General features: G+C 45.1%; 2 protein-coding genes across 2 annotated transcripts; both read right to left on the bottom strand.

Moving 5' to 3' along the window:
- Window positions 1-13: 13 nt before the first annotated feature.
- LOC137786914 (casein kinase I) lies at window positions 14-9393 on the bottom strand. The gene is made up of 11 exons (XM_068579056.1): window positions 9122-9393; window positions 6178-6268; window positions 5690-5800; window positions 5395-5543; window positions 4472-4700; window positions 3431-3601; window positions 3137-3285; window positions 2826-3021; window positions 2545-2684; window positions 2006-2073; window positions 14-1905 (listed from the first exon to the last, which is right to left on the bottom strand). Exons 2-10 carry the CDS (start codon window positions 6251-6253, stop codon window positions 2041-2043), a joined length of 1254 nt encoding a protein of 417 aa, XP_068435157.1. The 5' UTR covers window positions 6254-6268; window positions 9122-9393; the 3' UTR covers window positions 14-1905; window positions 2006-2040.
- An 806-nt stretch (window positions 9394-10199) lies between these two features.
- On the bottom strand, window positions 10200-25800 carry LOC137786915 (trinucleotide repeat-containing gene 6B protein-like). The gene is made up of 22 exons (XM_068579057.1): window positions 25499-25800; window positions 23986-24073; window positions 23796-23817; window positions 23110-23550; window positions 22565-22891; window positions 19910-22471; window positions 19633-19779; window positions 19242-19432; window positions 19009-19074; window positions 18266-18424; window positions 17910-18047; window positions 16898-17101; window positions 16314-16442; window positions 15764-15971; window positions 14985-15137; window positions 14601-14768; window positions 14204-14350; window positions 13945-14037; window positions 13474-13689; window positions 13123-13193; window positions 12352-12491; window positions 10200-12267 (listed from the first exon to the last, which is right to left on the bottom strand). Exons 2-22 carry the CDS (start codon window positions 24040-24042, stop codon window positions 11694-11696), a joined length of 6213 nt encoding a protein of 2070 aa, XP_068435158.1. The 5' UTR covers window positions 24043-24073; window positions 25499-25800; the 3' UTR covers window positions 10200-11693.
- Window positions 25801-26078: the final 278 nt, after the last annotated feature.

Genomic DNA, 26078 nt, shown 5'->3' with positions numbered 1-26078 from the left:
ACAGGGAGACAGGTCAGCAAAAAGTTGTGAGCAACGTTATTCATTTTTATTACTTCATAAAATATACACAAATACTGTTGTAAATAAAGTGTGTTAAAGAACTGTACAAGATATCAGTACACAATACATAAAGTGAAATCCTCATCCTCTTTTCCATCACTCCCAACCGAAGCGCTCACAATGCCACTGGGTCACGATGGCCTGTACAAAGTTAATTACGCACACACAGTACACTGCTATTTACACATCCCTGCAATTGCATGTTATTTTTTTCTTTTGAATGACATCATCAAGGTTGCTGGAGATTAAAATCCAAAAAAGGTGACATCAAACCATTAGCATATCATTGTGCAGAAGGAATATTGAAAGCCCTATGTATTATATGAGGTGGACAACCTTTGACGCATAAGAATAGAACAACAAAAAGGGACGGGCAAAAAAAACAAACTTGAACCAACACACTACTTCTAAAACAATGCAGGAAGATGAAGTGAAACAAAAAGAGAACAATGGACAGAAAGTTATTTCAGACAAGTAAATGATACACTTTAAGATAAATGGCAGAGAAGGGGAATGAAACGGGACTTACAAAGACAAAATGGATATTGTATTATTAGCAGGGATTCACGGCATCACTCTCTCTCTCGCGCTCACAAACACACACAATATTGGTTGACCCAGCTGGCAAAGGAACGGTAGCCCATTCCACAATTTAGTCCTTTTAATACCTAAAAGTCTGAACCCAGCCCCAATTTATTTCATTAGTATGCATTTTTCTACTTTACGCTTTAAAACAAAAAGAACCACATTTTGGCTTTACATTGAAATAAAAAAAAAATATTTACAGTAAAGATAAAAAAAAAAAAAAAAATCATTGGATGTCCCATCCCCCTAAGAACTACCCCCAACAGAGCCTGCCCACTCCCCCATGACCTCCAATAACAGAAATTTAAAAAAAAAAAGGTAACATTTAGAACCATCATAAAAATTGCAGCCACTATTTGTTAGCCAAAACGGGCAGCTATGGTCTCTGGTCAAATACACGGAGAATTTCCTGAGGAGCTTCCCTCAAGATTTGGAGTGTGTCTTTGCAATATCTATGGTCATTCTTCACCTTACCCACGCACATTAAAACCAAAGAGAAACACCAAAGTCCAAACAGGCAAAGTAAGGGGAGGTGGAGGTTTTGATGGACAGTAAATCATCACAACGTGGATGAAGGGCAAGCAAGCACCAATTGCTACTTCACCAGGAAATATTACTCTACAACAGCTAAAACACCACTTGCTTATCCTTTTCCAAGCCACCGTTCTTTTTGACCGATACCCTCTCACCTTCCTTGCCTCATTTGCTCCATCTTCTAGCTGTTATTTGTCAACCAAAAGAGAAAAAAAATAAAAACTCATAACAAGCTCCCAATTTAAGATACTCATGAAAGATTAAAAAAGGTGACATACACTGAAAAGTAGTTTTTCGCTGTGTTGAACTGAAAAAGAAAAATCTTGACTAAGCCTATATCAACCACGACCTTTGACGAGAAACATGCGCATGTCCCGGATACCTTTTTAGCTTCTTTGACGCCAACTGCTCTTCACATGTGTCTGACACAAGGTACCGAGGAAATGTTTTGAGGGGTGGAGCAGGTATGAGCAACCATGGAGTAAAAATGGTGTAGGACTGTCATTTATTTGTTTTTTGTATTGTGGTGGTCCACGGTTCAGCAAAAAAGGGTTCATGAAAGAGTGCATGTTGGATACCGCCACGTACTTCCCTAGATCCTGGGGAAAAAATATTCACTGTCCTTTTCCAAAGATCCACGTGTCCATTGGCAATCATCTTTTCATAAAGACGAGGTAAAAACAAAAGGAAAAATAAAAATCGTCGCTATGAATATACCTTGCAGCCCTGCAACGACAAGTGGAGCGATAAGTTATGAGAGGATGGATGGTAAAGCGCGGCATTTCTGCAGTCGGCATGGGGATAAGTTAGTGACATAAGACCTCACCTGTCCGTTTCATGTGCATGCAGAGCCAAAGAATTCTACTTCCCCATGTGCTCAAACGGCACGCTGACCTGCAAGAGAGGACAATGAAGACATGATATGGACTGTCGGACAACAACAACAACACTGTTCTGACAACTTTCCAAAATATTTCATAAATATATATATAACATCTTCAGCACATGACTAAGTGACTTATTTTAGAACAGCGTTATGAAAGTTAAAACTTCTTAACCACTACACCTGCAATGATTGTGTTGATTCTGGTTTCAAAAGCCATCTACTGGAGCAGAGTCAACACAACAACTATGTGTTTGTTTAAAAACACTTCACCATCATCATCTTATTTGGTATAAATAAATTGCGGGTAGAAGAAGGGATGGATGATAGTTCAGGTCACTTTTATACCTTCAAGACTAAATTCACGATGTTGAGACATTTTCACATTCAAATATTGTGGCTCACAATTCATATCTTTAATCGAACACCACATGCGGTGAGTTACACGGCCGACCAAAAAGGAGCAGAGTGTGTTTTCTCACCTGTGATGTTGAAATTCTGGATTGGTCATGGCGGGCCGTGAGGTCGGAGGACGAGACGTTGGCGGGAGCCCCGCGGTGGAGCCGCATGCTCACCTTCCTCTCCCTCTCTGCGCGAGAAATTGCACGAGGCGACGTGTTCCCTGAAAGGTTGTACACAATTGTGAACTCAACACACGTGCTGCAGATATTTAAGAGGAAAACTATTGCAGCGTCAGCGTAGTATTGTTCCGTTATGACAGACGGCAGGAGTTTCAGATTGGGCCATTCAGCAGAAAGCTCACCAGACGGCTGGACCCGCGAGGCAGGGTTAGAGATGGCCTGCTCTGGCCCGTTGCGTACTCTGTTGGCAGCTGCAGGAATGGGACCTGGGGGCAGGCCCCGCGACGCAGAGCCCCTCGGGGCTCCTCCGATTCGCTCGTCCCTCTCCTCTCCCGTCCTCCTCTCCCGTTCCCCATCCTCAGCTGTTCGACTCGCACCCTGATGGATGAGATCATGAACAAAACGTAGCTTTAATAGGCTGATCTTTTTTGGATACAAAAAAGGGCTGAAAGATAACGTCAACACTTCAGTGAGAAACTTCATGGGAACTTACGAATTTGAGCATGTTCCAGTCAAAGACGTAGTCGTAGGAGAAGCCCTGGCGGTGGAACAGATTCCTGAAGAGCTGTCGTAGGTAAGAGTAGTCTGGCTTGTCATCAAAACGGAGGGAACGGCAGAAATTCAGGTATGTGGAGAATTCAGCTGGAAGAGAACAAATAAGCAAAGTCAGTACACACACATCAAAAACACTAAAGTCTCTTTATTCCACACTGTTGCTGCAAACAATTTCAAAACTACAGGTAAGTTGCTGCCCCAAGCACAGAGGCACCACAGAAATCTTACGTACAAGGGTATCCTTTGCAAAGAACGTCGATGGGTGTGGACATTTTCTTCTCACTGATTCGTTCATACTTCTGTCTCTTGGTGGCGGCCTTGAGGCCCTGCCAGGGGAGGGAGCCCAGGTTGAAGTACATGAGGACATAGCCAAGAGACTCCAGATCGTCACGTCTGGACTGCTCTGTTAACAAAAGCGGGAGAGTGCAAGCAAGAGTGAGAAACTGGGGGATTTAGTGAGGTCCTATTTGATGTTTTGAAATAAACTTGTTTCATCTGTGGCTTTAAGAAATTACACCAAGTCACAGCTTATAGTGGCACTTCTTACAGAGGAACTTGTGTTGCCGTTATTCTCACACACACACACACACACACACACACACACACACACACACACACACACACACACACACACACACACACACACACACACACACACACACACACACACACACACACACACACACCATTATCCAAGCAAAATACAGATATAAGTAACTTGTTACCGTTTAGCTAGTAAACTATGTGTTTACATAGTTGGACATATAAAAAAAGCTCTGCACTGAAATGACACCAAACCAGCGCTGTTTTCCACACCACATGGCATTTCCTTCTTTCTCTCTCATGAGCCCTCTTCCCTCACATCCCCTGTATGATCTGAGAGCGTGTGTGTATAAACAAAAAGACGATGTACAGGAGAGGCACGTGCAAAAGGAAAAAGAGGAAGGACGAGAGGGAACGGCAGATGTCGAAGAACAACAGTTTGTGGTATGTAAAGCTCGAATTGGGAGCTTCCTGACTGAAAGAAGCAACAGTAAGAATTCCAGATTTAAAAAGTCAATGGGATTTTTAAAGTAGAGCGAGGGTGTGACGCTGATGAGGCAGAAGGTTTGTAAGCGAGGGCTGAACGATCTTATCCATACAATAAGAATCAGCGTTTCTCAAAATGCTTAAAGACACTTTACATAGGACAGAGACAAACAGAAGAAAACAAACTCAAAACAGTTCTTGATACTAAACACGCATTCAAAAAAGTTTTCTCCAAGTAGCTTACCAATTCCAAGATGCGTGTTGATGGAGGCGTAGCGCGCTGTGCCAGTCAGGTTCTTGTTCTCCCTGTAAGGGATGTGCTGGTGTGTGCGGGCATCGCGGTACTTTTTGGCCAGGCCAAAGTCAATGATGTAAACCAGGTTGCCCTTCTTGCCGAGCCCCATTAGGAAGTTGTCAGGCTTAACGTCCCGATGGATGAAATTCTTGGAGTGGATGTACTCAATGCGACTTATCTGAAAACAGGTGAGACAAAGAGGTCAGGTTCTGCAGCACAAAACAAAAAACACATCACAAAAAGGATACATTGGGCAGTGTCACGGTGGCATGAATACACAGCAACACGATCTAATGCTGTCAAATCAGCACTGTCCTTGCGTTTCAGTCACTGAGCAATAGTAGGTGCACTCAATACACCTTTACTTTGAGCAAACTAAGGACATGAGAGGACAGCAGGATATATGAAGACAGGAGAAGGGAAGGTGATGACCCCAAGCTATAAGTGGAGAGTCAAACGCCCATATAAAAAGGACTGACACAGCAACATGGCTGCAGTTGAAACAAAAGGTGAGATGAGTTGCGTTTTAACAAGTAATGTATGAAATTAAATGTATAGGCCAGCACAGTCTAAAAAGACGTAGAGACCCATGATCTACAATTTTCAAAGAAGCCTTAGGGGAATCATATCTATCTATCTATAGCTAGCGTGAGCGAGTGAGCGAGCAAGCGAGAGAAAGAGAGAGAGAGAATGCACCAATAAATACAATTATTAAGTAGGTCATGCACATAACCTAATGGGATCATAAATATTACGGCTCTGCATTCGACTCGGAAACAGAACCGCTTCACACAGTGGGATCTTTACTGAGGGGATTGTGAAACGGTCCTAATTCTAATGCCAACGAGTTCACATGAGGGTTTGTGTCTTACCATCTGGTCTGCCAAAAGCAGGACAGTCTTTAGGCTGAACTTCCGGGAGCAAAAGTTGAAAAGGTCCTCCAGACTGGGACCAAGCAGCTCCATGACCATCACGTTGTAGTCTCCCTCTGCACCACACCACTTTATCGATGGAATACCCACTACAACACAGACAGTCAGCATGAAGTTTGTTCAACCTGTTTTATATGGCAGTTTGGTTCGTAGGCTACATGCATCTAGAATATTGCCAGTGACATTTGACAAGGAATGCTTGAAGAATTCTGTCAAAGCAACTGTCCCTCTTTACCTCCTCCTTGCATCATCTTGTAGAACTTGCTTTCAATGTGCAACTGTGGGTGTTTGGTCTTCACACATTCCAGCTTGATGGCTACCTCCTCACCGGTGGCAATGTTGGCACCTGAAGAGACACAAAATTATCAGTACTATCATAATGTTTACAGCTTGTTTCCCCCTCCGCCATTTACATTTTATATATTAGTATAATGTGTACAGTCTAGCATTATTACAGATTTCAAATTGTTCCTTTATGTGTTATTGTACTACTCTAAATGGATATTTGACTTGAGTTAAACTAAAGCTGTAAGAGCCATTGCAATTGCACCTGTACCAGGAAAAAGATGGATGAATGAGTAGGAAAATCAGGTTTGGTGCCAAGATAAGTTAAGATAAATTAATGTCGCAGTATTAAAAAACAGGTCCTATACAGAAGAGACTCATGGAAAGTTGGGCATGCAATGCAAACACACACAAAAAACAAAACAGTTTACAACTTACCAAGGTAAATGTCACCAAAGGAGCCACTCCCTATCTTTCGGCCGAGCCGGTACTTGTTCCCCACTCTCAGCTCCATGTTTGCGGGTTGTCACTGTCACCAACAGACAAATAGAAATGATCATAAGAAGGCGAAGGACACATGACACAGTGCTAGCTCATCTACAATGTGCCACTTTTCTCTCTCACCACTAACTCAGAAAACATTACAGGATAAGCTACTGTCTGAATCAGCTGCATATAGCGTCGGAGATTTCACCAACTTCCCCCCGAGTGACAGAGTGAAGATATCCTCAAGAGTCAGTCAGCTGCTCACAGGATGATCCGGCCTGAACACACTGAACTGGCCTCGTGTTTGTGTGAGAATGTAGCCTGGGCAGGGCTAGTTGATCAGCTAACAGCTGTCTGACCTCCAGAAACGCACGATTAGATTTCTATGTCCGCTGAGAGGGGGAGGTGGTTGCAGTGAGATCAGCGAAAGCTGGGAAGGTAGGAGAAAGAAAACACACCAAAGCTGAAGGGCTATATAGAAATGCCAGTTGCAACTTGGAGCAGAAGCGACTGCTGCACGAGAACAAAAAGTTGGCACACACACGAGTAAATGAAGTGAGTCTTCTGAGCTGACCTGCACGTGATGCTGGAGCAGGATCATCATTTATTTAGTACGCTCTCTACCGCGCCACATTGTGCAGCCACTGCAAAAGCAAGACTAAGCTCTCCACTGTTCTGTACGAGCAATGCCAAGGGAGAGGAGGCACGAGTGGCCGCGGCGCGTTGGCTGGCTTTATCTGTGTCAAGGCCCTCAGACAATTCTGTGAGAGATCGTAGCGACGCAGAGCATCTTTTAATCGAAGGGTTTTGCTCCCACACCACCAATTTGGGAACACTATGTAAATAAAACTGAATCTTTTATAGCAACAACAGACTTTCGTTCCAAAGTCAGCACTGCTGCATCTTCAAATAACACTTCCAGTCTTGTGACTTGTTGACAATTCAAAAAGGCAAAGTAAGAAATTGACCCAGGCTGGATTTCTTTTGACCAAATACCTTGATAATGCAACAATATGGGTTGACCATAGGTATTTTAACAATATATGAGATTTGTTATGAGATAGAGAGATAGACGGATAGACAGATATCAATATATTGCCACGCTCTAAAATAGACTGTGACATTGTTCCAGATTCCTGCCTCAATCCCCCCTCCCTATAGAATTAGTCTCAAACCAACTCAGAAATTGCAAAACAAAGCGTTCTCAGAAACCTCAGTTTTGAGGACATGCCAATTCAAGCTAGCGGAAGAAGAGTCATCAATTCTGCAGGATCAGTGCATTGCTTTCTGTCTGCTTTCTTCCAAAACCTCCTTTGTCCCAACATAAATTATCCCACAAGTTACTTTGCTTGATTGTAAGTACTTCAATAAAAATTTTAAAAAAGAGCGCCGCAGACACCAGCTCCGCTCTAAGGCTACTTAAAAATGATGACGGTGGTTGACTTATAATTATTATCGTGGATAAACCCAGACAAGTTTAAAACTCAAAACAAACTGCAGCGCACAGCCCTTACAAGTAAAAAAAAAAAAACATTGACTAAACCAACATATTGTGAGGTGCCCTCCACCCTTTCAACTCTAGCAGATGAGGACAACCTGCCTTCGTTGATGTGATGCAGGCAGATAGATTTGGGTTAATAAAAGGGTTGGGTTTTATTACACCAAGAGGGCATCTCATGTGCTGTAGACATGGACCCGATTTAGGGCGCAACATTAATCACAAGGCTACACAGTGAGTGCCATTGATTAATTGCTTGGTACTGGAAGGATGACACACAATTTTAAACCGCACAATCCCTCGGAGCATATTTAAGACTACGTACATGTGGCTGTTACTCGCATGCACTCATTTGTTTACTCCAAAGAGTCTCAGTAAAGGACAACTTGCTATTGCAATGACATACTTGTAGTGAAAACCTGGAAGCGAAGTGGAGAACGCATCATTTCATGTTTGTCAATGTGCTTGTGTGAGGTGAAGCAAGTGGAATTAACACGTTGCACCTGACATCACACCATGTGCTGTTATGGTTGTGAGGGTCCCCAGGACAGTGGGCTGTGTTTCAACCGCCTAAAAATCCCCTGAATCCCAGGTGTGATGTCAGTTTGGATTTCTTTACATGTAATCAGTCAGACCCACTTATGTGTAAAGTGTCATACAATGGAAACCACAAAATAAGTCCTAAAAGAAGAATAAAAAAGAGTGAAGTGCCAGAGGATTTCACAGTCACATGAAACACAGAGCACTGCTGCGCCTCTCAGTCGGGCAGCTGTCACTCTACAATCAGCTCATGTGTTAACAACTAGACGCTAAATGCATGCATGAACAACAAACACAAAAGTTACAGTTTAATATGTATCAACGGGTAATGTCAGGATATATCAGACGACGTCGCTCTTTTCACATTTGTCGAGAAGCAAGTCAGTTACGATTTGACGTTACAACTCATATCAGCTAGTTAACGCCACAGTTCATTAAAACACCGAACAGCTTTGGGTTTTTAAAAGCTCGTTTGTATAATGTGCAGACGTAACTGTGCGTTACGTTAGTAAAACACCAGTGTACGGTATTTAAATGTCACGTTAGTACGCGGTTAGCTGCTCAGAGAAAGCTACGTTAGCCGAGCCGCGACACGCAACGTTACTGCACCATTATCCTTTTAGATATAAAAGTTACGGGTTAATGTGCACGTTAACGTTATGTCGTACTTCACCACATTTTGGGTCACACTTCTAACCGCACCCAGTAATGTTCTGGGCTTGCCCCGTGTGGACAGCCATCCCCGCTGCTGCTCGCCCCCTCCCCCCCTCCTGTACGCCGTGAATACAAGCCTCCGGTTCGGCCGAATCAGGCCCCTTTTCCCCCTCGGTTTCCGTGGTTCCCCGACCCAGCACTCACCCGATATTGGGTTCGTCCGAGAGCTGGTTCCGTCGAGGTTCTGCTCCGGTGGTTGTCAGTCGGACAGGGGCCTGGGCTGAGGAGGATGGTCGCGGATTCGGGCGGCTCTCATACCCCCAGCTCGTAGCTCTGTCGTCGGTTGCGCTCCCTGTTGATAGTCCCTGAGAAGCTCCAGCAGCGCGGCGGCCGTCCTCCACTCGAGTCTGTCTCCCCCTCTCGTTGCTTAACAGCGCGCCCGCTCACAACGTCGATGATGTCATTCTCTGGATGTCAGGGCACCGTCGTTAAAGGAAAACGTCACATCCAACTGCTCCTTCCTCTAGGAACTGTGACCACTCACTAATTAGTTAACCCGTTTATATATGTTAACTCGCTTTGAGTGACAATGCAGTTTGCAAAGTGTGTCCGGTCGTCCTGGTTGTCTTTTATGCAATAAGTAACACACATAGAGACCTATGCCAGTGAATAAAAAATGTGTAATAAGTTCATCAGTCGCTGCATACCAAGCATGCATCCTACATATGATCGCTAACATATTGTAAATATAATACAGGCAAATACATCTGGGAGTTTGTGTTCTTCAAATTGTGGTTATGTTTATTTGCACATATTTAAAATGGTAATGTTGAGGAAATTCTTTCAACCGGGGATACAATTTGTGAGAAAAACACAGTGGTCTATAACAACTTTTTGTTGGCAACAGTATGTTTTTACCCCAAGTCAATGAAAACCAGTAACTGCATGAAAAAACTTAACTTATATCATACAGTATCCAGTGGCTTACGGCAGGATGACGTGGGTGTTAAATAGGATTGGTTTGTGGATGTTAATGAGGCCAACAGATGGACACACTGGCTTGTTTTCATGTGGCCTAGACTTTTCCTTTAAGTACATTTTTTGACATGCACAAAACATTGTTTTTAATAGTGAATGTACTCTGCATTATAGCAGAGGAACTGATAAAGGAAATTGTCAAACTACGATTGGTTTAAAAACATCTACTTTTAACCAGTATCCAGAAACCTATATTCATACACAAAAAATAAAGTACCACAAGGACATATTTAGAAGCCAATACTTTCATCTTTATTAATCTTGTTCTCATTTGTTTAAATAAATTTTTCCTTTGTAAAATCTCATAACGAAAACACTGAACAGGAGTGTTAAAGCCTGTCTTAATTTAAAACGAATACACAACAACAGAACATTAAAAACGTACGGTAACTCTTACTCTGCATCTGTAAACAACCCGTCCCACCCCTCCCTCCCACTCCCACTCCACACAGTTTGATAAGATTTGGCATGTCCATTTACTCAACGCATATGCCTTCAGCTCTTTGTGTCATTAAATGTTCTTTTTTATTATTGCAGGTCGGACAATAAAAAAGACAAGTATGCTAAAAAAAACAAAAAAACAAACTTCAAATGAGAAAAAAAGCATTAGTGCCAATATTTCTTAACACAGTCAGCAGTATACCGAATGCACTCAAAACATTTTTGTATAGACCTTCTGTAGAGTAAGCAGCCTTGCCCACATTATGACAGGCAGTAACATGCATACACACACACACACACACACACACACACACACACACACACACACACAGACACACGTTATCCTCACACACACATTATCCTCACATTCTCACTCACAAAAACTGCGGTGGTTTAATCCACTTACTTGGTCTCAATCTCACTCATACTCATGTCCATATAGTGTGGCTGACACTGCGCACAGTATCGACACATGGAGAAATGCAACATAGCCTCAAACTGCCAGCAATTTAACATTTATCACTGCAACAGTAACAAACATGTTCAAGAGAGAATAACAGAGAAAGAGTGCGTGAGATACAACAGTAGGAGGTCAGCATTTTGAAAACAGAACAATGACATTTTTCAATATTTTCACTGTTCAAAAATTAAAACCATACATACAAACAAACAGGAAAAAAACAAACTTAACATACACAGTAAGATACAGTTCTGTTTTCAATCAGAGCTGCTTGCATGTGTTTGGATTCGGTCTCCGCTTTTTTTTTTTTTTTAAGGAGACGTGAATACAAACTGCACTTTAACCTCACATCATGTAGTAGTTTAAGTTCTCTTATACGATGAAGGTAATGCTGTTTACAGTGCCCATCTGTCTGAAGGCTTGTCTGTATTTGGTGTGTGCATGTGTATGTAAATCTGTTGAAAAGTCCCCTATTTACTAAGCACATTGCAATCCAGTCAAGTCTTTGAGACCAACTGACTTTTCATTCTTTTTCAGGTTTCAAGTCTAAGCAGTTGAAATCTTCATCTGTGGAAAAAGGCTGTATACACATCTAACAGTCCCTGCATTTGTTTATATAATAGCTTAAGTCTGGCCACGAGAATGTGTGTAAGCATGTCTCACATTTCTGCTTGATGTGTGTGCACTATGTATATGTATGAACATATGTATATGTGTATTACATTAATATGCATACCATGTAAATGTTTGTGTGTGTGTGCTATATTAAGTACATATGTATCCCAGTGTATTTTGTATCAGTGTGTCCAAACCTGCACGTACAAATGGAGGGGCTCATCAGATGGAATCAGCTCCTCCCCCCAGCAGGTCGCCAGGCAACAATGCGGCAGGGCTGTCCATTTGGTGCCTTTCCTCCATTTGCGGTGCTCCCCACAGGCTGCTGCTGGAGTATCCTGCAGTCATGCCCCCCCAGAGCCCAGACCTCCCAGAGTCTACGCCCCCGACACCTCCTCCTTCCCCTGCCCCGTTGGTGCTCCACTGGGAAAATATCCCCAGCCCCGGTCCTTGGGCTGAAGAGGTTTCTGAAGAACTGCCTGTACCATCGAGACTCTGCCAGGCAGAGCCAGAGGACCTCACACTACCGAGAGCCGTTGCTCCACTTTCCCCTCCTCCTCCTCCATTGCCGTTGCCACCTGAAGTTGTGCCCGCTGGTGCCCGCTCATTCCCAGGGGAGCTACCTCCACTGCTGGCCACAGCTGAGCCTGTTCCAGAAGAACCCTGCATCCCACCAGCTGCTGACCCTCCTGAGCTGGGCCCCTCTGCCCCTCCGGCCTGGGAATGTGCAAAATAGCGAGCAACTTCTTCTTCACTCACAAACTCCGCCAGGATTGTGGTGTTGCCCAGAACACACCTGAGAAGGATTTACAAGACAAGGTTGTTCAGCATTTTCATGATGGGTACGTGTGCATCAGTGAGGTTTTGCAGGTTAACCTACATGTGGAGTGCACCCTGGGCCTTGGCCGCTTCCTGTCGGCTGCTGTAGCGAATCAGAGCACTGCCCTGGGTCAGGCCGAGGTGGAAGGTCAGCAGGGGGCCATGCTGCATGCAGATAGTCCTCAGCGTGGAGCCATCAATCTACAGGGAAAAAAGAAAATACATTTAAGTGTAAAATATTGTGTTTGAGTGCGCGAGACAAAACTCAATTATCAATTTCAAGGAAAGGGCAGTGAATCTAAGATGTTATGCAACATTGGTTATCTGTATGAAGAACCGTGTAGTAATGTAGTGATACTGTACACTGTGGCTTCATCAGTCTGTAATCCTGTCACTTACAATGGAATATACAAGTTGTGCAAGCCAAGAACAAAAAAAAAGAAAATCTATATTACTGAAACAAAAACTTTGTCTAGACTTCTACGCTTTCCCAGAGCAGAGTCATGCAAGTGTCGTTTGTGTAAGCCCTAATTGATTAAATGGCTCATCCGGCTTCTCAATCCAATTACAGCTGGGTCACGCATCATTCCGCCTAATTTGCATAAGACGGACTGAAGAGGAATTCAGATGAATGAGCACAGTGGTTCAATGTTGTTAAATTCAAACCAAGACCAATCTGTCTGAGCAGCGGTTTCACTTTTTAAGCCACAAACAGTTCTGCTGTGGTGAAGGACCGAAAAAGAAGGAGTAGTCTTCGTTTATAGACTGCAGATTTAGAGGTGTCAACATTGTTATTCGATTTTCATGCCTCTCAACCTCGGTCACTCCTTACCTGAGGGGTCAAGTTGCTCAGCAGCAACCAGCAGCTGCCTCTGGAGGCAACGCCATCGCTCCAAGCTGAGCCTGAGACAAAAAACAGAAAAGGAGAGGAGAGACAAACGGTAACAAAGCGAAGGACAAAACGATTATCAAGGACGTCATAGCTGATGACAAACACAATGACGTTTGTGCACGTTTACCGTCTTTATAAAAAGATTTTTTGCAAAGTTTCATAAAACAGTCGTAAGGCCCGAGTCATCATATCACTGTCAAGAAGAGCTTCCTCTATACAGTATATAGGTCAGTCACACGTTGACAAATGGTTCTGGAAAAGAAATCTAAATCTTTCCCCTGTAAACAGTACCTGGCCCAACTCTTGAATCTTGATTAATCCCGCCTCCTCCCCAGTTCCGAGCCAACCGCGGGCCTCCGCTACCCCATGGGGAGGACGAGGCCTGCTTCTGATTAGTTAAGCCAGGAGGGGGGCGTGGCAGCTGTGAGCTGTTGCGATTGGTCTTCCATAACTTGTTTTGTCCGATGGGCTCTGGGGGCCAGCTGGGCTTGTACTCTGAGTACTTTCCTAAAGAGGAAATGGGGAGGTGGGAGAAAGAGATTATTTTTGGCAAACAGACCACAGAAATGGGAGAATAGAGCACGCAGTACAGCAAAGTCGTTTGACATATTTGTGGGATAGGCATAACTTAGTACTGGCACCAGTAAAATGCAGAGCAAACACAATTATAGGAACAAAAACAAACAGAAAAGCAAACAACAACTACTGAGCTGATAAGATGGAGATTTAAAAAGGAAATCAAATAAAAATCATAATGTATACCTGTGCTGTGTGCATTGCTGAGGGGGCTGTCTGAGGCACTGTAGGGCCAGGCACCAGGTGAAGGCAGCGAGGTGTTGAGGGAGGGGTTTGGCCCTAGAAAACATCACAAAGTTATCTGACGGAAACACATCATGTGATGAACAACACAAGACCTGTGAGGAACTGTCAACCCTTTGGCCTTGAACTTAGTCAATAAATGGCACTGCAGCAAGCTTTCAGGTAAAACCAACACAAATGCTCATCAAGTCCAGTCAGATACCTATGTTGTCTCGCAGTAACTGGTGGTCAGAGTCATTGAGGCTCTGGGGTCCCGGGGAGCCAAGAACACTACCAGGGGTCATGTATGGATCGGACTCGGGGTCACCACTGCTCGGGATTCCCTTCCAGGGAACACCGGGCTGGAACTCTGTCAGCGGAGAACAGAATAGGCATTAATAGATTGGTTCGGAAAATAACCAAACGGCATATCATTTTCGCCAAATATGGCCATTAGTTAATGTAATTGGTCTGTAATATGCCACACAAACGCTGGGCAGGTTAACAACTGTCTAAACATACAGAATCCTGCATATATGAGCCTGACGTGACATAATGTACTACGTCCACTCGCAATTCATCATAATTTGGTAACGCATAGCAGAGATGGACATGTTCACCTGGAGGCCAGCTGGATGTGGCAGGTTTGTTCCCCATTTTACTCCCAGGGGTCCGGTGCCAGTTGTCTGCAGAACCTTGAGGGGGAATCCCCAAACCATCACTGCCCAGCATTTCATACTGGGAGTAAGGTGATGCCCCCCTCACCTTTATAGCACTGGATAAAGGGCCTTGGGAAGAGTAGGCAGGAGGGGAAAAAAAAGTCAAACTGACGAGAATATACCTCAAATCACTTTAATTTGCGGTGGTTCATTCAGATACACTGCGAATGAAGGTGATTACAAGCGCAGTTAAGACCAGATTGACAACAGCCCGGGAGGTGTGCATTCCCCATGTGTGAATTTTGCCTTCGCAAAAATCATGTTACGAACCATCTGCTAACCTACCATTCTTGTGGAGGTTTGTGTCAGGGGGAGAAGGAGCTGGGGAGTGTCCCTCCATCATCCATTTGAAGCGGGATTGCTGTCCTCCGGTGTCCTTCATCCCTCCCATCATGGGACCGAGCTCCAGTCCTGACAGGTTACCACCAGGGGCAAGCCCTAGAGAGGGGGACAACAAGCTTTGATGAGCACATCACATTCAACTAATGCTCAGTTCAGCCTAAGTATCTCTATGACTGTACCAAGACTAACCTTTGTTGGAGCAACAGTGACTACAAAGCTAATAGGGATGAGCGTTTAAAAGCAAAAATATTATTCAATGTTTCCAGGAAACTATTCGACCAGTCTACGAAGAGCTACCATTACTACCCGGAACCAGAAAAAACAAGGGGAAATATATATTTTTAAGATAAGACAATGTTGACACACAGTCCACTATTCTGTTTTAAAATAATTGAATCACTATTAAAACATCTTGGCCCATACCGTTAAAGGTAACACGTCTGAGTTAGTTAGCTGTAACTGGATGGTTCTTATTGGCTCACCTGGTTAAATGGACACCCTAACAACAGGATACCAAGACTTAAGAGGGCAAAGCTGAATGCTATTTCCCTCACGCACACCGGATCCTAAACCCCTGTTGATTTTCTGACTTCATATCACCAGAGACAGTTTCTAAGGCTACTTTGGCTGCCAAACAAACACCACTGACAACACCAAACAGTATGGTTTGAAGTTTTTAAATCATGACTTAGCCCACAAACGAAGTCGCCTGTTGTACTCACCGGAGTACATCCCTTGCGTTTTGGCATGAATGTCTAACAAGGGCCCCCCCATTCCAGGATGTGTAAGGGGGTCACCCATGGGCTGTTTGGATAGGCCTCCTCCCAGGTGAGAGGGGGACAGTTTGGAGCTCCCTCCTGCTGAAGCTCCTCCAACTCCACCCTGCTGATGCTGCCTCTGCTGCTGCAGAATAGCCATAATCCTTGCCAGCTGAGAAAAGGAAAAGATTTAAGAAAAGAAAATCACTATCGGAATAATTCCAGTTTTTGCAGCGGAAGTCCTGGGGACAGTGCATGGTATACAACATAATCATTACATTTAGCTGATGCTTTTATCCACAGCGACTTCAATAAGGGCAATCAACCTTGAGTACATACTCAGAACAACAAGAATCAGAAAAGTACAATTTCTTTAATAAAATCAAACTACAAAGTGCTATCAGTAAGAGACATCTGAGTGCTACTAAAGTGCTACTACTGCGCTACCTTCCTTATTCATGGTGTGCTCGAAAAAGATGTGTTTTTAGTTTGCGACGGAAGATGTCATGCTCACCTGCTGTGGGTCTGGCTGCTGCCTTAGAGGCTGAGGCTGAGGGAACTTCCTCTGGTTCTGCAGGAGCTGTTGCTGTTGTTGTTGTTGCTGCTGTTGCTGCTGCTGTTGTTGTAGCAGGAGCTGACAAGCCTGTGGGTAAGAGGACATAAAAATGGTCAGAGATGGAGGTAAACAAAGAATACATTGGCTATTGCTCTGTGTGGGTTTATTACAAGTCATCATGTGTTTAAAATAATCAATACAGATTAAACAAATCAGACCGTAGGGCTGCAAATGACGATTATTTTCAATGTTGATGTATGTGACGATTATTTTCACGATTTAGCAATATGCTTTTTTTGTCTATAAAATGTCAGAAAAGCCCAAAGCTGTCACTCAAAGATATTAACTTGACTGTAAAATAACCAGAAAATAGAATCAGAGATTTAGATTTTTTGATCACTCAGACTGATTAAATTGAAAGAAAGTCGGCGTTTAAATTGTTGACAACTAATAGTTAATCTTTGCAGCTCTACAAAAAAGGAAAAATCTCTCGCAAAGTGGTCAGTACATCAATCAGCTAATATAACATTTAGATGACATACCAGATGGAACTGCTGCATGTGGGGGTAAATGTTGCTGAGCATTGCGAGCTGCTGTGGGGAAATCTGATTAGGAGGGAACGCTCCTCCACCAACACCGCCGACCCCTCCGACACTTCCAACGCCACTGACACCACCAACACCTCCAACCACTCCACCCACACTACCACCAGGAGAGGGCATCTGCTTCAGCATAGGACCCGGCACCTGCACGTCACAGGAATTTCTTTGTATATGGCTGTTGATACAGACACTTAATGGAGTAATATGAGAAACGGTGACAATCCATTCATCAAGCTCCAGTCAAGTATGAATGACTATACTAATTTAAATTCCCAGTTAACAATTTCATAAAAGGTTCTTTAACACCATGAAGTCTTTTTGACATGTGCATGGGATAAAAAACTATTCACTAAGAAGAAATTATGCCCAACTCGGTCCATTCTTTCGCTCTGTACATTACAGATGGTATTATACATGTATATTGTTTAAATATACATTTTTCTTTCTTTCTTTTTTTGTGTCTAATTTATTTCATTGTTGTTTTTAATATTGTCACCATTAGGCTTATTTACATTTGAAATTTATTTTAGTGTCTTTCTACTTTTTGACTATACGCTACACTGTAATATGGGGTCGGACTTCTAATCTAACGTCTCTATAGGGTCGTTGTTATGTAAACCTATGTTTTATAATATTGGAAAATTGCAATGTTTGTTTTTATATTTGCTGGTATCCGATCATTGGTATTTGCAGCTTTTTCTCAGGTGAGAGCCCTTAGCCTATGTATGTATGTATGTATGTATGTGTGTGTGTGTGTGTGTGTGTATGTATGTATGTTAATGAAGTGAGGACAAGTGATTCTTAACTTTTGAAAAGCTAAGAAAAAAACTTTAAAATTATAAACAACCAACCAAATTTTTTCTTTGTGTTTAGTGAACATTGGCAGGACTCAGGAGATCCTCATTCTCCAATATTCATAGCTAAAACCTCAGAGACAAAAAAACAAACATACCTGAGGAGACAGGAACTGATGAGGCACTTGAGCACGTAAACCCTGGGAGGGATTCATTGGATGCATGCCAGGCTGGTGCATCCCTCGAGGCTGAGGCATCCCTCCGCCACTGCCAACAAACACACCATGGCCACCCATCTGGCGTGCAATGGAAACCAAAACAACCATACCATTGCATTTGTAATGTAACTTGTGATATGTTTTCTCATAAAGTGGTTTCTTCCCCCCGGTCCTCAAGTTAGCACAACACATACAGCAGATATTGTTGACATAAAAAAGTGAAATGATAGCAATTTTGACATTGAAAGTTCTCTAAAATAACTCGTAAAATACAAGTTCGCACAACAGACTCTTACCTTTTCACCGTAGGGCCCCATTTCAGCAGGACCCATGTCTTTGGAACTAGGCATGCGGTAACCTCCTCCACCTCTTCCTCCCCTCCGCATCTCTCCATTATAGTCAGTTATTCCTCGCTTGTCAACTTCCATCTTTTTATCCAGACTTGGGTCGTCACCCTGAGGAACAACAAAGTCATGAACACACTCGTTCATAGGGCAGTTTCACAGGTCTCACTGATAATCCATCTGCCATCATAAAATGATTAATACAGTCCTCCTTGGTGATTAATAAAGTACTTTTCATTCAATATGGGTGGCAAGTTTAGATTTTATAAAAGAGAAGACATTAAATAGGTTCTCACATTTAAAGAATTAATACAGCGACAAAAAAAAACATTTGCTATGTAAACATACAGGGGAGTAATGTCTACCTTAGCAGAGAATAAAATCGCACTCCCTATGTGTGTGTTGCAATCAGGGCTCCATTGTGTGGTTCCCCGTTAGTGTCCTCCACTGGCTAGCTAAGGGCCTCTGCTCTGGACTGCACTCATGCAGCAGATGCCATTCATAACATGTTGTAGCCCCCTACAACCCCAAGGTCAACCCTGTTAGCTCTGTCAGCACTGCTGCCATTGTTTTGCGCTATGAAAGGCTGAGGAATAGTTCTGTACACAGCTTGATAAAGATCGGTGACGCATTACAATTGCTATTTCCAATATCAAGAGTTATTGAGATTATTTTTTAGTGAATTAACATCTTACCAAAAGACCCATGTTGGAAAACTGGCGTGCCACTGCTGGGTTCATCCAGCCGTCCCCTCCTCCGCTCTTTAGGAAAGAAATCCAAACATTACTCTCGGTCAAAAAGCTCATCTAAAAAGTTTGCATAACTATATTAAAAGTAAAGTTACAAAACAAAAATGAGTGCTTTGTGTTAATACAATGAACAAACTCTTAGTATGTGTGTGTGTCCTTGAATTGCTAATTTTCCCTACCTTGATGTTGCCCCTCTTTCCTCCATGAGTCTGACCCCAGCCTCCGGAGTTGAAAGAGGAGCTGTTTCCCTGCGAGACAGAGTTGTTCCAGACCCCTCCGCTACCATCATCTTCCTCGTCCCAGCTGGGGTGACGGGAAGCTGCAACAGAGCCTTCTCCCTTCCCACCCCAGCCCTCCATTGATTTGGTGCCTGAAGGGGAATCAAAACAGATGGTTTTAAAGTGGCCATGTCATTTTTCTAGAGGTCCTCCTTTTTTTAAACACTGAACACTTTGAAATTGATAGATGTGTAATGTTGCTTGATTTAAACACCATGTCTAAAAATGATAATTAGCATACATAACTAATAACTAATATTTTGAATTACACAAGTTGTGTTTCTCTTCTTACCAGGTTTACCGGAGTTGGGTGAAGGGTTTCCCCAGCCAGAAGCTTTGCCAGGCTCATCTGGATCCCCCCAACCTGTCGATGCATCGGACGACTGGCCCCAAGTTGTCGTACCATTATCTGCAGATTGCGCACCTCCTCCCCACATGCCTGGACAAAGAGATTGATGGCAGAGTAAAGAAAATGTGCAATAGTTGACATGACCACTTAAAATGTTGATCCAGTTTGGTTGGGGTTCGCCAAGTGCACATTTATTTGCAATGGTACAACTTCTACTTACCCACTGCAGCATTGCCAGGGTTAGTGTCCCTGCTGTGTTGCATCCCCTGCTGCCTTCGAGGTGGTTGTTGGATGGGTGGTGGGGGTGGGGCCTGCTGACTGTGGCCAGGCGCGGCACTCTTTTTGTCCCACAAATTCACATTCTTGCTTTTGAAGCGGGTTGGGTCTCCCCAGGCTGAAGTGCCATCATCAATTTCCATTTTGCGACTGATGGACTGAGGGGAGGGTTCTTCCCAGCCACTGGGCTCCAGGGAGTCGCCCCCGCCCCCAGACACTTGGGGGATTGGGCCAGAGGTCCATCCTGGGCTTTGGTTCTGATTCTTGGATGGTGGCCCTCCACCTCCAACACTAGACCGGTTGTTCCACCCTCCTTGAATGGGACCTCCGTGTGGCTGCTGGCCCTGTGATTGGTGCTGCTGTTGATTTGGGGCTTTCATTGGTGCCACTTGGCTGTTTGGTATCTGTGCTGCTGCTGCGTGGGGCTTTGAACTCCCCCAGTCCTGGTGAGATTTGCCTCCACCCACATCTCCCCCTCCCCAACCTCCTCGCTGAGCTCCCCCTTCATCCAAATGACCCCAGGAAGATCCCTTCTCATCAGAGTTGCTTCCACCTCTGCTTCGCCCATCTCCACACCCACCTCCAGCTATAGAGTCCCTCTGTCCCCTGTCTCCTCCCCAACCACCTGCTTCTCCTCTTCCAGTCCCCTTCCATCCTCCTGTCCCTTTATCCTCTGGACCTTCTGCCCAACCACTACCCTGTTCTCCAAAGTCTCTCCAGTTCCCTCCCCCCCCTCCACCACCACCACCACCTCCTCCTCCTCCTCCTCCTCCTCTGTGATCAACCCATTTTTTGTCTTCAGTCCCCCAGCCTTTGCCCTGGTTTTCAGGTGGGAGATCCCCCCAGCCTCCAGGTGCCTTGCCCTGGTTGCCCTCTACATCTTCTTCTGGCTTTCCTGGCTTCCTTACAGTGCTACCAAGCATGTGAGGACCAGAGGTGGACTGTGTAGTACCACCATCCCAGCCCTCCCTTGCTGTAACAGGACCAGAGTTCGGGCTGGTCGTGTGACTGCCAACAGATGGATTATTAGTTATTGAACTGGAGTTAGACGGGTACCCAGGGCCGCGACTTGTGGTAGTGTTCATGGTTGCTGATGAGAATGCAGAAGATGAAGAAGTGCTTCTTTCATTTCTCTTTCTGGCTCCCGTTGCAGTATCCAGGTCCCAGGCCACATTCTGTCGAATCTGGGTCTGTCCCCAGCCCGTGTTAGAGAGAACCCTGGGGTCTAGGTCAGATCGATTGAGCATGCCGAGTAAGGCCACCTCAGCATTGGAGGTCTGGTCGGAACATTTGTTTACAGATGAAGCTTTCTCCTGCTTAGATCCATTATCACTTTCTCCTCCACCACTTCCAGCTGTGGACCCTCCTCCACTAGAGGACGAAGGTGCTCCAACTGCAGTGCCTCCAACCGGTCCGCCTCCGCCTCCTCCTCCCCACTCCCCATCTGTCCCGTCCCCACTTTCCATCCCTTTCTGATTGTCCCAAGCTTTAGTCATAGTGTCAAACTTTGGTGAGGCAGAGTCCTGCAAAACACTGCCGCCAACACCCCCACTGCCTCCACTACTGCTGCTGCTGCTCCCATCTCCTCCTCTTCCTATTGCTAAGTTAGTCGAACTTACACCTCCCCCTGTGCCACCCCACTCTGCTCCTGAACTGCCTCCTTCCCACGCTCCCTGAGATACCACTGGGGTATTTGAGCTACCATCATTTCCCCTACCCCACCCTGCCTTGTCACCCTGGCCTCCAAAGCCCCACACACTCCCTTCCTGCCCCTGAGCTGCAGTCCCTCCTCCGCCCCACCCATCTCCCTGTGGGGCACCTGTACATAGGTCAGAGGACACTGGAGGCATGGATCTCCAAGAAGAGGCAGCAGAGGAGGAAGACGAAGAGCCAGAAAGACTACCACTTCCTTCTCCATCAACACTAACAGGCCCACAGCCCCCCTCATCACCACCTTCTTGATTTGGTCCTGCTCCTCTTGCTCCCACGCCTGAACCCAACTCTGGTCCTAGGTTTCCAAAGTGCTGCTGCTGTTCTCCACTCCGTGCTCCCACAGCTGTCTGAGTGTGCTGCTGATGGAGACCAGTTTGATTCACAGATGAAAGAGAGTGAGTGGTGATTGGTGTAGTGCTGGCAGAGAACGAGGAAGCTGAAGTAATGGACGAGTGTAGTGGAAGGCCGTCGCTAGCCGAAGATGTCGTCCCACCCTGCACTAAGGCAGGCCAGGCGGAGGGGTTCACGTTGGGGTTGAAATTGGCACCAGGGACACTGCTGCTGCTGCCACCCACAGGGCTCTCCTGAGGCCCAGGAAGAAGACGGGAGACTTTGGAATTGTAAAATGCTGCTGATCCCAGCCCTGCCTCCACCTGAGAGGGGGTGGAAGAGCCCCACACACCACCACTCGACTGAACACATTCATTAAGCGAGGAAGAGGAACAAAGAGGAGAAGAACGAGGTGAGGAAGGATTGTCCATGTTCCCTGCTCCTCCTCCTCCTCCTCCTCCTCCTCCACCACCGTCTCCTCCTCCTCCTCCTCCTCCTCCTGCTGCTGCTGCTGCTGCTGCTGCTGCTGCTGCTGCTGCTGCTGCTGCTCCTCCACCCTTTTGTTGGATGTTTCTCTCACTCCATGAGGCACTACTGTAGTTGTTGTTACCAGGGCAGTCTTGCTCCTGCACCCCTCCTCCTCCAGCCCGATCAGAACTCAATTTGGCCCCTCCCAGGATGCTAGGCCAATCCCGCAGGTCCGTCCCATCAACAATCACCTTCCCGCAGCCCTGAGAAGAGGACTGGCTGCCAGAGCCTGCCCCCCATGTGGAATTTGCATAAGTTGAAGTAGTAGTAGTAGAAGAAGATGACAGAGCAGCAACACATAAAGACGATGAGGAGGAGTTGGGGGGTGAGGCGGAGGATGAACCCAGGTTGGAATCTATACGGACAAAAATGTGGTAGTTTATTAACAATTTCCACATTGACAATACTAACTAATGACACGGTGCCATTTCTAAACATACATGGTTTCAAGGTGCATTCATTGTCATTGTACAAGAGGGCTCCGGCTCGAAACGCAGTTTGTAAGTGCAGTATTCAGTGATCTACATATCAGTCAAATTGATCATCTTTTTTTGTTCCAAAACATGAACTCACCTGTGCCTCCAGCTGTGTTTGCATTGGGGTCATCTGCTCCTTGTGAGGAAAGCGATGTGGCGGCTTCCCAGCCACTGCCTCCTCCAATCCCTCCTGCACCCCCTTCCCCTCCGCCTCCTCCCAGCAGCATGGAGGACAGCGGTGGCTGGCCCCTCTTCAGTAGCACTTTTTGATCCTGCTGGCAGCGAAATCTTGGTGGAACCTCTCTGGACATGTATCGCTGCTGCTGGGAGGTCTGGCTTCCAGAGGGGGAGGAGGAGGGCTGTCCGTTGGCCACAGCAGTCCGCTGCTTTGCATTGTTCCCGCCACCAGGAGGAACTTGTGCAGAAACCCCGGCTGCAGCAGGACTGGGGGATGAGGGGGCAACAGGGCCAGGGCTGGGGGACACTGAGCCTGGGGTGGCGAGCGGCTGGGAACAGGAGGGCTTGGCTGATTCTGGCACTAAAAACACATTTAATGAAAAAGTGTGAAACACTGGTAGACTTAAGTACAATAAGAAGAGAAAGACTGTTTGGGTAAGTTTCTGAGCTACAGGTACGTTAAGCTTTTCTAGAGCCAACGGTTTAAGAACGTAAAGCATATTCAATGACAAGGCCTAGAAATAATGAAACTGACATAATGATATGGAATAGTGATTGATAAAAAAGGAAGACGTTTCAGTCTAATGATGATGAAAATAAACATACCTTTGATTTTCTGTTCTGGCACCTAAAACAGAAAGATCAGATATTAGGCAGAAGAGAAAACAAAGTGTAATTTACGAGGCTTTAGTCTTGCTACTAAAAAGCAAGGCACTATTGAGAATATCCCAGATTCTCTGCAAATCATAGAGGTAAAGTCAGCCAAGAATGTTTTTTTTGGGTAGGACATGTTTACCTTCTGAGAGGTTTCCCTTTTCTTTTTATCTTCTTTCTTCTTTTTCTTGTCTTCCATGAACTACTGCTCCCTTTCCTGATTCTCCTGTCTGTGAAGAGGAATGCACACATTCAATTATTCATGCTACATCTCAAAAGACACACTGAAAGTAATCTAATCCTCACTAAAGCATACCTGCATGCACACACACACACACATACAGACAGACATGCACTCAAAATGAATACTACATATGACATCAGATCACTGCCAAGCATTCTGCGACACTGTCACTGTTGTGAGGGCAGTAATGTTAAACCAGGGGCAGACAGCTTGACAACAGCCCTCGGAAGCCTGGCTTCTCATTGCATAATTCATTAACCAGCGAGCGATTGCAATTCCAACTAACAGACAACACCAGCAGCAGCCAAACAAACGAGACTTCAAACTCTCAGACACTTTGCTGGGGAAGTGTTGTTCTCTTAGCTTACTGTAGAGACCGTAATGGCAGTAGGACACGCGCGTTAATGCGAGTAAAGTTACGAGACTCGAGCTGTCCAGTGTATTGAAAACACTAACTTCACACTTTGACAAAAGTAAAAAAAAACCTCTGTATTATGAATATGTACAACTCATACCCAAGTAATGTCAGCCAAGTTTTGAGTATGGAAAATCTATAAAATACGACGGAAAGCTGAAAAACAAACCGATTTTTATCTTGAAACGTAAAAGGGACGTCAGATACCAGAGAGCTGTAAACAGGACTGGGCCCCGTGTTTCGGTTAGCTAAGCTGCACATAACTAGCATCTAATGAACGCTAACTGCACAACGAATGGCTTCAACCCCTCAATGCATGTTTTGCTAATTAATCCGCCGACACGACCATGAACAAACCAGTTTATGTAACGTATGGGGACAAGGCGGCCGCATGTGAACCAAACAGTCCGGATTTGGTGGAAATAAACAGGCCAGAGAGGAGCAGCCGTGCAGCTAACGAGAGACCACAAGAAGGGCTTCACTCGGGTGAGCTAATGCTACTCGGCTCTCCAGCAGCTGCTGAGCCCCGTGTCGTGACCTAAAGAGCGGGGGGACTCCGCGGGGCCGACCGGCCCGAAGCACGGGGAGCCGCGCGAGCAAACTAACCTCTAACGTTACGCAGTTGACTACAGATGTCACGTTAGCTCAGGAAAGAAGCTGTATTTAAAAAACATCTAAAACAATAATAATAATACAATGTAATTGACCAAACTTTATAAACGGTTGTAATTCGTAACTTTACAACGGGAACACAACACCCGCGACCCGTCGGTGGTCGGGTAGCGAGCGAGCGGGTGTCCCGGCGGTGGACAGGGCCGAGAGAAACGACGAACTCCAGTGACGTTTCTTCAGTAACGCGTTAACGAGCGGAGCTCTTATAAAATTGAGAAACACCAACGTTACCGGGGGCGCAGAGGCGGAAATAACGAGCGGGATTAACACGCACACAACGCGTGGAAGCTGCCAAAGACCTCCGCATCGGTGTTGAACACTCACCTCGGGAATCACATCGGACATAAAGTGCTTCTGTGCAGAAATTCTTGCAGACCTACCGCTAGCAGGCTAGCTGGTCGCTAGCCTAGCAAGCGAGTTCTTCGAGGCTTTCGAGGCTAAATTGAATAAGAAATGACATCACCGAAAGGCGAAATGTTAATTGTAGAAAAAAACGAGGAAAGGCGATTATCCTTTTCGAGCGACTCTGGTTCTCAAGGCGTCAACAAAACATGCATAACCCCTCGATGACTGTCAGACGCTGTATGATCGGTTAGTTTACTATCGGCCATTTTGCTTCTGTGTGGAGGTTTAGCCAGCATATGATATCACCAGGCTGGTTGTTGTTTAGAGAAGGGAGGAGGAGCGGGCCGCGTACCGACACCGTCCACCAGAGGGCGCCGCATCACAGGAAACATGACGTCATACACGTCGTGTACCAACAGGTGTACAAACGGCATTCATACTAAACAGTATTGGTTTTGATTTATGAGAAGTATGTGATGCATTTGTATTTTCATATGTATTTAAATTTACGCATTAACAATTAGAACAAGTATGTTGTCTGATTGAGCATTCAGGACAT

This window comes from Clinocottus analis, unplaced genomic scaffold, assembly GCF_023055335.1.
Source record: "Clinocottus analis isolate CAN_PGR_092001 unplaced genomic scaffold, fCliAna1.0.p SCAF_16, whole genome shotgun sequence".
Classification (NCBI taxonomy): Eukaryota; Metazoa; Chordata; class Actinopteri; order Perciformes; family Cottidae; genus Clinocottus; species Clinocottus analis.
Note: the sequence above shows the minus strand (reverse complement) of the source record. Positions and strands in the feature narration are given on the sequence as shown.